We start from the raw sequence: 14,057 nt of genomic DNA, 5'->3' as shown, positions 1-14,057 counted from the left end.
TAAAATATAAAGGCTAAAACTAAGAAAGAAACATAGAACAGAGAAGACAGATTTCAACAATATTGAAAAGATTATTTTCTCATCTATTATAAGCTAAATACTAGGGATACAAGCAGCCCCTGTGCTTAAGAAGCACATAATCTAGTTGGAGATTAAAAAAACACAGAATTATAACAAAGTATGATAAATGTTATAACAGTTGTAAATATAAAGACTACATAAAATAGGCTCTTAAATAAGACTTGAAGAGAGAATAGAGGTTGGGAGGTAAAGTCAAGGAAGGCTTCATCTCCCAGAGGAAATGATGTCTAAGGTGAGATTTGAAGAGTGAGAAGTTGATCAGACAAAAGGGAAGACAGGAACAAATCCAAGAGACACTGCAAAGGTAGAAGACTAAAGATGAGAAGAAAAATCTCAGGTTTCTAGCTTGAGTGACTAGGTGAATGGTGATGTCACTGACAAGGGAGATAGAAAACAGAGGTGAGGGGACAATTAGGCAAGTCATATCCTACTAGATATTCAGATGAAAACACTAGTAGGTAATGAAAAATACAGGTCTTGAGCTCAAGTAAGAGATTCGGGTATTTCATGAGTGTTATATGACAACTACCTGTATTGCTTTTCCTTAAGTTAAAAATATCATATTAATTTAATCTAATTGGCATAATTAAATCATTTAATTAATAGCAAATGTTGAAGAAATCACAGAAAAATTTTTAAAATATACCAAAAGGTATCTCGCCTCAAGCTCCCAATGTCTTATATTTTCTACTAGAAACAATTTGGGATGGGCGCGGTGGCTCAAGCCTGTAATCCCAGCACTTTGGGAGGCCGAGGCGGGCGGATCACGAGGTCAGGAGATCGAGACCATCCTGGCTAACACGGTAAAACCCCGTCTCTACTAAAAAATACGAAAAACTAGCCGGGCGAGGTGGTGGGCACCTGTAGTCCCAGCTACTCGGGAGGCTGAGGCAGGAGAATGGCGTAAACCCAGGAGGCGGAGCTTGCAGTGAGCTGAGATCCGGCCACTGCACGCCAGCCCAGGCGACAGAGCGAGACTCAGTCTCAAAAAAAAAAAAGAAACAATTTGGTGAACTAAAGATGAAAACAAAGACAACAAAATCTCATTTTCTGACCAATAACAAAGAACATTCTTTACCCAACTAACTCAAGTTTATATACTGCTTTCGATATTTCCACTGGTTTGCAATGCTTAAAACAAAATATGATTCTAAAAAACATATTCCTTTTTTCATTATGCATCTATCTATTTCCCGAATTTTACAATGAATATGTATTATAACTATCATTAAGACAAAAGTATTGTAAAGCACTATATTCATTATACAGTAATTACAATTTCACATCATATGTGCTGTTTACTTAGAGGTTTGACCCCTGGACTAAAAAAAAAAAAATTTTTTTTTTTTTTTTTGAGACGAGTCTTACTCTGTTGCCCAGACTGGAGTGCAACGGCTCACTGCAACCTCTGCCTCCCAGGCTCAAGTGATTCTCCTGTCTCAGCCTCCTGAGTAGCTGGAATTACAGATGTGCGCCATCACGCTTGTTTAATTTTTGTATTTTTAGTAGAGAACGGGCTTTGACCATCTTGGGCAGGCTGGTCTCGAACTCTCAAGTGATACACCTGCCTCAGCCCCGCAAACTGCTGGGATTACAGACATGAGCTACCACACCCAGCCCCTGGACTAAAACTAAGTATCTTCATCTCAAAACCAAAGAAGTGGCTAACATTTTATCAGGTAACAATTTAGTAAAAGCCACAAAATCTGTTTAAATTATTTTTTCTTGTTTTGTAGTCACACGCATCACATCCTTATTATATATTAATAAAAAAATTAGGCCGGGCGCGGTGGCTCAAGCCTATAATCCCAGCACTTTGGGAGGCCGAGATGGGAGGATCACGAGGTCAGGAGATCGAGACCATCTTGGCTAACATGGTGAAATCCCGTCTCTACTAAAAAAATACAAAAAACTAGCCGGGTGTGATGGCGGGCACCTGTAGTCCCAGCTACTCGGGAGGCCGAGGCAAGAGAATGGCGTAAACCCAGGAGTCGGAGCTTGCAGTGAGCTGAGATCTGACCACTGCACTCCAGCCTGGGCAACAGAGCCAGACTCTGTTTCAAAAAAAAAAAAATTAAAGGCTGAATAATTTTAACTTTGCACGGAAAAAACGGTCATTCACAAGAATAAAAACCAAGGTTTTTATAATGTAATACCTTGAAGATTTGGTTGTAATGACCTAATACAACTATTTACAAAAGCATATTTTAACAACTATAATTTTAGCATGGGGATGAGTCTGACTATGACACTAACGGAGTTGACAGATTATGTAAGTTGCCTACACTGTAGATCTCACCTAAAATAAAAGTCTAGCAAAAATATTTTCACAAATGTCAAATCATGTATAAGTACATCACACATTTATAAAATGTGACTACACCCTAAAAACTAACAAGGTTTTGAAATTCTCTGATTTTCATAATAAGACAGTCACAAAATATTAGGTACGTTATTTTCATGTTGCCACCTGTCATTTACTATATAAGACTGCCACTGGTACAACTTAACATTATAGTTACTAAAAGTTATTGAAAGATTAGTTGACCAAAGTGTAACAAATAATGTTTTCAACAGTAAGAGCATTTTATCTATGATGCTCTAATTCCCATTAAAATTCATTATAGAAATATTTTATACATTAAACAAGTACACTTGAAGTCAAATCAAGCAAGTCCTAGAACATTGGTGTATGTATCCATTTTCATAGGCTTAGGAGGCCCAGAAGATAAGTATTTTCAAATGTACCTACTATGACATGTATATAACATATATAGGGAAGCAAAAATGTTTACGGACCACATGAAAATGAAAAGCCTAAACACCATTATAGATTCAGTAATTAAGTGTTTACTACTTCTATTTTGAACCAAAGTCAAAAACATAAAAATCCTAATGTGTGGCAGAATTGCACAACAGAAAGAATGCTGAACTTACACAACCTGGTTTTGACACCAGTACTGTCTCTTAACGTGATGTGTGACTCTGGATTTGATTTTTTTTTTCCCATGAGTAAGGACAAAATTAAACTATACAATCACCATGAAGGGTTTTTTGTCCTGGTCGGATTTCCATATTAGAAGTTTTATGTCATAGGAAAAGGCCAATAAGCCAATCCAATTAGACTGAATTTCAGGTCTTTTCCAGGAAATGCCAGAAGAGAGGCGCTCTTCACTAAACTTGAAATTATAAGTACATGTAGTTAGATGTACTATAGCCCTCTTGCCAAAATAAGGAGAAAGTCTATCTGAGAATGGAATTAACTCAGTGGAAATGGGAACAAGAAATGGAGAGCAAGAGAACTGATTATATCATCTGAGCCTCAATATCAAGGAATGCTTTAAGCCAGCCCTACCTTTGAAAGGTTTCAGTTCCACAAGTCAATAAATTTCACTCTAAGTTAGTTTGGGTTTAGTTCTTTCTTACAACTGAAAAATTCTAACAACTAGTTTTTCTACAGAAATCTCAATATAGTCTCACAGATAAGGTTAAGATCATTGCCAAATTCTTGCCATATAAGGCAGTTAACTCATTTAATCTCCTTATGTCTCAATACTGTCAGTAAAATGAAGTATATCAGCCATTATCTGCTTCAAAGTGTTGTGAGGGTCAAAAAAAGATTGGTGTGAATATTTAGATACAGTGCCCTGTAGACAGAAAAACTGTCTTATTTTTAAAAAGTTATTTTATAGTCATTTTTACAATCAGTATTACTACAAAGTTTCCAGGGAACACGGAAATTAAGGAAGTACCAATACTATCTGCTATACTCAGATTCAAATCTAATTGTATTTGAGTCTTTCCTACATAGTACCTATGTATAAGAAAGAAGATTCAACTTAGAATAAAGTAGTCCTGGGATCAGGTATTAGCTCTACAGCTGACAAGCTTGTATCATTTTGGGCAAAATAATCTAAGCATCTTAAGTTTCTTCCCTGTAAAATAGAAACACCACCACCTATCTCAAATTACAAGGTTTGTGTGAGGGTCAAATAATAATTATGAAAGCTCTTGGCATGGTGTCTGAATTTAACATTCCATCTATTAAATGTATTAAATGATAACATTTTTCTAATATGTTATTCAAATATCTAAGGTTGGAGAAAAACTATTTTTCAGTCATTCTAGGATATACATTTTTTCGTATTTTTCTCTAAATGAAATCAAACAGTACCTTATAGTTAATGGCATGTCATTGTTTATTTGGCAGTGACTTTTCAGTGGTACATAAGTATATAGTGTATCCTGCAATTAAAGGCTGCCTCATATATGATGAAGTACCCTGACTCCGTTCAAACAGAACTGTGGTACTTAACCAAATAAGGTAGCATTTATCAAAATACACATTAGAAACAGAAAGGTGTGTGTGGGGAGGAGGTTGTACACATATATACATGTACGTACTTTGTCTATGTGTGTGTGTCTGTGTGTGTGTGTGTGTGTTTATGAGTAGGCTGTAATTTTGCTTTACATACCTCTGTAGGTCAACTATTTCATTGTTAAGAGTATCTAGTTCCTTAATAGCAGAGAAATCTGCAACAGGACTTGATCCTATGATGTTCTAAAAACAAAAAGTTCACAATTATACATTACTATAAAATTATGCAATATATAACAAGACACTAAAAATATTAAAGCTCTACCCAGATACAAAGTATTTCATATTTTACTCTATTACTGACACTTTCCATTAAAAAAATCATATCCAGTGCAATTATATATAATTTTATACTTAATTATATAGTAAGACATTTACATTTCCCTTAAATTCTCTGAAAACTGTTATTCTATACTACGTACCCCATCCCCACCTCCGATCTGAATGTCTTTGTCACTTGATCCTAGCCTGTTCAGAACCTTGCAGTAAAAGAGATGCCAGATTCATAAACTAATTCCTCCACCGAAGTATAAATTCTTAGAAAAATTGATGGTGATTTATTTGTATTTGTATTTGTTGAATCTCAGAACTATAGTAGTGGTTGATTTTATTTAATTCAAGGAATTTATACTTTTTTTACATACTGTGTCTATTTTATTTAAAGTAAATCATCATTCTACAAACTGTGACCTTTTATAAATGTAAGCTATTGTTATAATTAACTCTTCAATAGAATATGTTCTTAAAATATGTGGCCTCCCATTGAGTTGTTTCTACCTTGGCTCTATGTCCTTTGTAAACTATCGTTGATGCCCCAGAGAGCTGGCTCAAGTCAGAGTGAAAAAATAAATGCTTCCTCAGCCATTTCATCTACACCCAGTGCTACAACCAGATTAACAAATAACAGGATAATTACCATCTGGAAATGTTAAAACTGAGGCCTGAACATGTAAAAACTAAGATATACTGCTGACTTTATATGATATAACAGAACATAAGACTTAGTGTTAATACTTAATGTTGTTGTATAGTTAATTTACGTCAACAGCTTGCACAACAGAAGAAACCTAAAAACACACAATATCTCATCTCCTCACATTTATATACTCATTTACAATTCACTAAGCACTTTAAATTCCACTAGTTAATTCTCAACACTAATCTGTAAAGTGGGCAGTAGGTAGGGCAGATATTATTATTAACTCCATTTTAGAACTGAGGAAACAGATTAAATGACTTGCTCAAAGTTGAACCCAGCCAATACGCAGTTTAATCAAGAGTCTTCTGATTAAAGTGCTATTTCACGCAATGCCCCCAGTGGCACTTGCATATCAAGATCATTTAGGTAAATAAAATTATTACTCTAAAAGTAAATTTGATAAAACAGGTACATCAATAAAATTTAGCAAGTAATTCCTTTTATATTTCTTTATGCCACACTGCACTTTTAGTACTAAGCTGTTTTGACTATCAGTACTAAAATTCATCTAGGAAGGTTTAATACTAATCTCAATTTTATATTAATTATAGCTTTGTATGAAATACACCTCTTATTTTCTGTGTTCCACTGATACACAAAAACGTATCAATGTTAAATTAAATTAGGTATTTAAAGTGGATTTCCGAATGCGACAACTATTCACTAGTATTTTAACTCTGTCTAAACCTGACCTATGAGCTAGGCCTGGCCAGACAGCTAAACAAAATGAAACATTAGCACTTGGTCTCACTTTTATCAGTAAGAGTAACTTACTTCACTTAAATGTTATGAAAAATTTGCTATCAGAGGTGCAAATGTACCAAAGAATTTGTGACTACCACACCTCCTCTGTCACTCTAACTCAAAAAAGGTGACCCACATTTTATAGTCTTCCCCGTAAAATTATCATCAAATAAGAAGACAAGAGTGAGACAAATTAGTTTAACCTCAAACAAGCTAGAAAATGACACCTCAGATACTGAAAAAAGTTTAGTTAATATTTTATGTAGCATTTGAAGGATATATGAGGAAAAATATATAGCATGTCCCCTTCTTTCAAAATGTTTTCTCTCACCCTATCTTGTATATTACACAAAAATTCCACTTTGGTGATGTTAAGTGGATCACAGAGCCTAGGGAAGGTAGGCTAAAATGCACACAAGGACCAAGTGACATGTGACAAAAGCATGCTGTTTAGGAATTTTCTCTTTTTTGCTGAATAAAAAACCTCTCATTTCAAAATATATCTTGTAAACCAAAAACTATAAAGCTAAAAAAGGCATAAAATAAAGCTCTAACCTTGAGAGAGAGTAGAGTTAAGAAACTGACAGTACAAGAAAGGCGAAAAGCAGAGTGCTGCAGAATGGAAAAAATAGTCCAAACTAGAAAAAACACAGAAAGGAAAGCAACATTCAAAAAAGGATTAGTCAAAGCTGCAAAAAATGCAGTACTAAAAAAAACAGATTAAAGAGAAAAGAGGTTATTTGAAAGATAAAACAATGCAAGTTTTCATTTTTAAAGTTAAAATTTTGGGTTAATAGATAAGACAGCAGTGATAAATTCCCATTTCCATGAATAATGCTGGTGTCTGACATAAAGAGACAAATGTATCTATGATCTAGTGAATGAACTTCAGACAACTGTATACCTCATGCAACTTTAAGCATCTACTAACATAGAGACTTCAATGAACAAACTTAATTTGCTCCAGAAATTTCTGTCGTATCTGTAATTTGTGTTGGTAGGCAACTGAATAGGTTATAAAATGAAGAAGGCGAAAAAAAAAAAACCAGTCTGCATAGGTGAAAGAAAGCATGAAACAACACAGTATTCCATAACTGAGGTACAGTTATATAGCAAAGAGCAAAAATGCAAATTCAGTAACCTTTATCTTTCTGGGTGGCATCACTTTCAGTCTTTTCCACAACTTAAGGGACCCATGTCCATAAGGAATCAAAAAATTCACAAAATGCCCCCCCAATAACTCACAAAGCAGATAATATTTATTTTATTACAAATAAGGACCAAAACTACTGTAAGTGACTCTCCATACCTGAGTTATAAATTCCATTTAGTTTACTTAAAAAATCCAGTTTTCTTTCTTTCTTTCTTTAAGAGACAGGGTCTTGCTCTGTGGCAAGACCCGGGGTTCAAGTGATCCTCCTGCCTCAGCCTCCCGAGTAGCTAGAACTACTTGGCTAATTTTTTTGTTTTTGTAGAAACAGGGTCTTGCTATGTTGCCCAGCCTGTTCTGGAACTCCTGGCCTCAAGTGATCCTCCCACCTCGGACTCACAAAATACTGGAATTACAGGTGTCAGCCACTGTGCTCGGTCCCAATTTGATTTTTGTTAAGCTTTTTAAAATGTGATTTTTAAGAACCATGTGACAAAATTAATTCAAAACCCAAAATATTCTATATTTTAAAGAGCTCTCCTCATACCACACATTTGACAACTCTTATTACTGTGTAACAACCCTGAAAAATCGCCATAGCCATGGTTACTTTATAGGCCATAAGAAATTTAAAAATACAAAGTATTTATTTTTAAAGGCAAATAGCCACTAAGGTATGCAAGTCCTTTCAAAGGTCTATTAAAGGCCAAGATATTGTAAATGCATCATACTAGGAAGGGTTTCTACATGAGAGAAAAATCAAGGCATGACTAAAACAATGAAGTTTTGAAAATTCTCACTGTTGTCCAGAAACCAAAACTAGGTAAAACCCACTTCTAGCTGTTCAAATATGAAATTCAGCAGTACACTCAGGAATAAAAGGTCATCTATGGCAAAAACCACACAGATATATCCTCAACATAATGTTTTCCTTGGAGGTTTTTTTGATGTAAAATTGACACCAAGCAACTATCATATGCAAGATTCTGTTTTCAAATCCGTATCATTTTATGTAAGAGTGAATCACCAAGTAAAACACAATAATTTAATTTTTATAGCTTTCCTTTTATAATCTATTCATGAAACTTAATTCACAAATCCAGCAAAGGAAAAATAAGTCCACATTTTTCCAATTTTAAGATTGGAAATATAGTTGTCATGTTTAATGAATGGCGTAAACAAGCTACTAGCCAAGGATGTTATACAAGGCACCCCAACATATTTATAGGCACAAACTAAACCACAAACAGTATACTGTTCTGCTCTTAGCCAGATACATTTTCTTTTCTATTCCATCCAAATTGAATCTGTATTTTGACATAGTATTTGTTCCTTTGAAATTAATGCATTCAGGTTTTCTTTTAAGCTTTCTTACCTTTCGTAAACTGGCCCTGTCTGATGGTGGAATCATTTCAGGAGTAAGAACGTGAGGAGGATCAATGCCCTTGATTAACTTCTGACTGATTAAGTGAAAAGCCAAGGCAAACTGATCCTTTGAAAGCTTCCCACAGTCCTTTGTGTCGCATAATGACCTGCACAAATAAACAAAATAAACGGTATATAAGTGCCACAACTGCAAAAAGTCCAGAGAGAAAGTACCACTATGCAGCTTTTTAAAAATAATGTGGTGAATTTAAAAAGACAGTCACACCAACTTGCAGGTTATTAAAAACTCACTCAACTGTTCGAAGAGGTAGATCAGCTAAGATGGTAAAAAGAGAATGTTCACCCTGGTGCTGAGCAAGAGCCTCTAATCTGGGTTTACACTTTGTGTTTTCTTACCAATTTTCAGAACCACTATACAGTAAAAGTTGTGGTGGGCCAAAGAATTCTAACATTCCTTACTCCCAACACATTTTTAACATTAAAAGATATTAAAGATAAAACCTAAGTCTCAACAAATTTGATTCACTGGTGGCATTAGAAGGATTCTAAAACAAGCACAATTTTCATGTTGCTATGCCTCCTGCAACTCTTGGAGTAGGAGGATACAAGGATCACCAAGCCAAAGCAGAATGAACAGCTGCAAATGGAAATCACATGTGAGGAAAAGGCAGCAATCTGGAAAGCTTTACACAATCACTTGAAGAGAAACAGCAAACGTTTTACTCTATTTTCTTTTTCTGCAAGTAAAAAAAAGAAGTTCAGCTTTCTGAAATCCTGATCTGTTTAACTCATTGAAGGCCAGTAGGGTCTGATGAAAAGACTACATACTTAAAAAGACTATGTGTCACATAGATCTTAAATTCCAGCTTTTCTACTTATTTCTTCTTGTAACCTTGGCTAAATTTTTTAAACCTCTCCAAACCTTAGTTTCCTCATCTATAAAGTGGAGACGATAACACCCATCTTGTAAAATTACTATGAGAATTAAAGACAGGATATATAAAAAGTTTGGGCACATCAAGCCAGTGACAGCTGCCATTTATTGAGTATAGTGCCTACCCTAGGCACTCAATAGTGGCAGCTACTACTAGTTATGCATATTTAATCTTTCCCAGTCTTGAGTTCTTGTTTCTTTTAAGGCAGATCTACTTACTGTCTGCCTCCGTTCTTTTCTAAGTTTCTCTTTACAACTATGTGGTTCAACTTTTGAGGTTTCTGCCTCTTGAAAACCTGAAGATAACCTCTGGTATAGTTAGTTGGATTGGCATCAGACACATTATAAAGCTTTTTTTTTTTTTTTTTTTTTTTTTTTTGAGACGGAGTCTCGCTCTGTGGCCCAGGCTGGAGTTCAGTGGCCGGATCTCAGCTCACTGCAAGCTCCGCCTCCCGGGTTTACGCCATTCTGCCTCAGCCTCCCGAGCAGCTGGGACTACAGGCGCCCGCCACCTCGCCCGGCTAGTTTTTTGTATTTTTTAGTAGAGACAGGGTTTCACCGTGTTAGCCAGGATGGTCTCGATCTCCTGACCTCGTGATCCGCCCGCCTCGGCCTCCCAAAGTGCTGGGATTACAGGCTTGAGGCCACCGCGCCCGGCTATGAAGCATTTTCATATACATTATCTCATTTTCTGTGAAATTCATTAAAGACACTAGGATTTGTCTTTTTCAAGGACCAAGTATATTATTCCTATGTGAAGGTATGAAAGTATACATATACACTATAAAATTATGCAGGTATGCCTTGAAGATACTGTTCTTTACATTGTTTAAATTTCATATATCTGGATTCTCTGAAAATTTTAAGTTTAACTGATATAAACAGAAGCTGGATTTTAACAATCTAGTAACAATTAACATCCTGTCCCGTCCCGTCCCATCCCGTCCCATCCCATCCCATCCCATTTTTGAGATGCGAGTTTCACTCTTGTTGCCCAGGCTGGAGTACAATGGCGTGATCTTGGCTCACTGCAACCTCCACCTCCCAGGTTCAAGCAATTCTCCTGCCTCACCGTCCCTAGTGGCTGGAACTACAGGTGCGCACCACCGTGTCTGGCTAATTTCTTTTATTTTTAGTAGAGACAGAGTTTCACCATGTTGGCCAGGCTGGTCTCAAACTCCTGACCTCAGGTGATCCACCTGCCTTGGCCTCCCAAAGTGCTGGGATTACAGGCGTTAGCCACCGCACCCAGCCGATGCTGTCAATCTTATAAAGCTTCAGGTAACCCATTCTCAAGCTTTTGTCCATTAGCCAGAAGAATTCTTCAGATTCTGATTTTCTCTATAAAAATTCTGAAACAAAAACTGTCCTATTTACAAATGACTAAAAATCAAAATGCAGAAACTGGAATTGATACAAAATCATATTTTTAAAAAATCAAATAAAATAAAGTCTTACCATATATGGGCTAGTAAGGTAGAAGGTAAACCTGTTTTCAAGAAGATTTCACGGACCTCCAGTCCAGACACAAATCCGTCCATATCTTTATCAGTTTTCAGGAAGATTTCATCATATTTAGCTTTTTCTGCAGGGGATACAACCCACTACAGGGGGGGAAAAAAACAGTATTTCTGCCAAAATGAAACAAACTTTGAAGTGTCACTCTTTCAATCCATTACAGTATCCATCACAAATTCTGAACAGTTCTACCCTACTAACTCAGAGCAACAATGTATCACTTCCATATGACATCTCAATCAAAATGCTGTGGTGAAGACAAAATAACAGAAGAAAATACAGGCCAATTAGGACTTATCTACAGGTGCACATTTCCACATTTTATTAAGAAATGAGTAAATTCAAACATAGTTAACTCTTGACTTATGCCCACATTAATATAGGTAACTGAAAGTCTGTATAAACAAAATACTCAGATAATTCTCAATCTTTATTTTTTATAGTTTGACCCAGCAGTGTTAACCATAGCCAAACTGGCTGATTTGCCTATCCTGTCATTAATCTTCCTTTCCTCAATCTGACAAGAGGCAGGCTGGGGGCAGGAAAAAAAAGCCTTGGACAACCCAGAATTCGATAATTTGATCCCAAAGAATCAAGAGTTAACTGAGATCAAACAAAAATAAAAACAACTATTAATTATGCCAGGGCAAACATGCCATGTTAGCATGGAGCATCTTCCATCTCTAACTTTAACTCCAGGGAGATCAAGATAAAGTCAATAAACCATTCATATGACCCAAGGCCAAATGTAGAAAGAATATGTCTTCTCTGGAGTATCACATTATGTAGGTTCAACCAGATGGTGCTCTAAAATTTTTATCCCTTTAATTGCTCTATCTTTGTCAAACAGTAAACTGTTAAACGCCATGCACTTTGTTAAAAAAAAAATCCTTTACCACTGATAAATCTATACCTGTCTTAATGGTGCTTTGGTAGGTAACATGCCTATAGATGGTAAGGAGTGGTAAGATTCCTTGGCTGATGCTGAAGAGGGGATCAACCGCACAGAGCCTGATATACTGACCGTTTTTCTCTTAGATGGTGGCACCAAGGCTGGAGGCAAGGACATTGGCACAGGTTCTTTCTCCAGTGCACAGTATACCAAAAACATGGCCTTCAAAATAAATGAACCAGGGTCATATATATTAAAAGCACTTAACATTCACCCACTGAATTGATTATTGTTCAATGATAAATCATCTTTAGGCTCTCAAATCCTTTTTTAAGAAATTGGGCTGGGAGGGAAAGAAGAGGAAAATGAGGGAGGGATGAAAGAAAGGAGGGAGAAAAAGAAAAAAAATTAAAAGTAAGAAATATTTAGGAAGATATCCTTAGTAAAAATTTAGAGATGCACCCTTCAACTAAAGTTTTTGCAATGTCAAAGGCAAACAACAATTTGAGAAGACAACATCTGCAAAGAAAGAAGTACACTCCCTAATATATAAAGAGCTCCTAAAAATTAACAGAAAAAAAAAAGTCCAACAGAAAAATGGAAAAAGAGTTTGAAGAGATATTTTACAGACAAGCAAATCCCTTAAATGGTCCATTCTTTAACATACAAAAATATGCCCAATCTCAGATGAAAACTGTAAGTTAAAACTTATACTGAAATACCATTTTCCACCTAATTGGCAAAAACTCCAAGTTTCATAACATACTTTTTTAGCTAAACTGTGGGAAAATTTTCTTACACTGCTGATGGGAGCTGAGGGGTAGCAGACTATGCTACCCCAAAACATTCCACTTTGGCGTAAGAATTATTTTAAACTGAAAGCAACTGAGAAGTAGTAGCATTAAAAAAAAAAGTTCTCTGCCCTCCCTCTCTATGCCTAAAAGCAGGATATAAATTTACAAAGGTGTCCCTCTTGCCCTCTCTACAAGGAAGGATAACAGTTCCTGCCCAAAATGACTTCAGACCCTTATCAGCCTAGAGGTGTCGCCAGAAGAATTATATAACAAACTTTACGCTGCTGGTGGGAATGTAAAGTAGTTCAGCCATTGTAGAAAACAGTGTGGCAATTTCTCAAAGAACTTAAGGCAGAATCACCAATGACTCAGCAATCCTATTATTGGGTATATACCGAAAGGAATATAAATTGTTTATCATAAAGCCATATGCACACATATGTTCATCACAGCACTATTCACAATAGCAAAGACATGGAGTCAACCTAAATGCCCATCAATGGTAGACTGGATTTTTAAAATGTGGTACATACACACCACGGAATACTACACAGCCATAAAAACAACAAGATCATGTCCTTTGCAGCAAAACAGATTCAGCTGGAGGCCATTATCCTAAGCAAACTAACACAGGAACAGAAAAACAAATACATGTTCTTGCTTCTAAGTGGGAGCTAAACATGGAGTAAATGCAGTCACAAAGAAGGGAACGACAGACACTGGGGCCAATGTGAGGGTGGAAGGAGGAAGAGGTTTAAAAAACTACCTATCATTTATTAATTGAATGACAAAATAATCTGTACACCAAACCCCTGTGACATGCAATTTACCTATATAACAAACCTGTACATGTACCCCTGAACCTAAAATAAGAGTTTAAAAAAATTCATTGTTCTTTGTTAAAGATGCTATATTAGGCTAAGTTCTTTTCTTTTGCAGTAAAGAGTTTAATTGATGCAAAACTGGTCACACCACACAGAAGACAGAGTTATTACTCAAATCAATCTCCTCAAGAATTTAGGGGCTAGGGTTTTTCAGACAGTTTGGGGAAGGGGTGGGGATGGCTAGGCAATCAGTGCTTGCTGCTGACTGGTTGAGGGTGCAATCATGGGGGTATGGGAAATGGTCCTCCTGTGCATTGAATGGCTTCCAGGTGGGACCACAGGAACAAGTCCAGGAAGGAGCCATGGTTGTTAGACAT

General features: G+C 36.2%; 1 protein-coding gene across 3 annotated transcripts in view; it reads right to left on the bottom strand.

Moving 5' to 3' along the window:
* EPS15 (epidermal growth factor receptor pathway substrate 15) overlaps positions 1-14,057 on the bottom strand; it is a 166,255-nt gene that overhangs the window by 73,228 nt on the left and 78,970 nt on the right. For all 3 annotated transcript variants that reach the window (XM_033226407.1, XM_033226410.1, XM_033226409.1), the window contains 4 exons: positions 12,195-12,284; positions 11,111-11,256; positions 8,708-8,864; positions 4,557-4,642 (listed from right to left, as the gene is read on the bottom strand). In XM_033226407.1, coding sequence (XP_033082298.1) covers positions 4,557-4,642; positions 8,708-8,864; positions 11,111-11,256; positions 12,195-12,284 — 479 coding nt within the window. The remainder of the gene's footprint in view (positions 1-4,556; positions 4,643-8,707; positions 8,865-11,110; positions 11,257-12,194; positions 12,285-14,057) is intronic.

This window comes from Trachypithecus francoisi, unplaced genomic scaffold (genome assembly GCF_009764315.1).
Source record: "Trachypithecus francoisi isolate TF-2019V2 unplaced genomic scaffold, Tfra_2.0 Lachesis_group12, whole genome shotgun sequence".
Taxonomy (NCBI): Eukaryota; Metazoa; Chordata; class Mammalia; order Primates; family Cercopithecidae; genus Trachypithecus; species Trachypithecus francoisi.
This window is presented reverse-complemented; position numbering and strand designations above follow the sequence as displayed.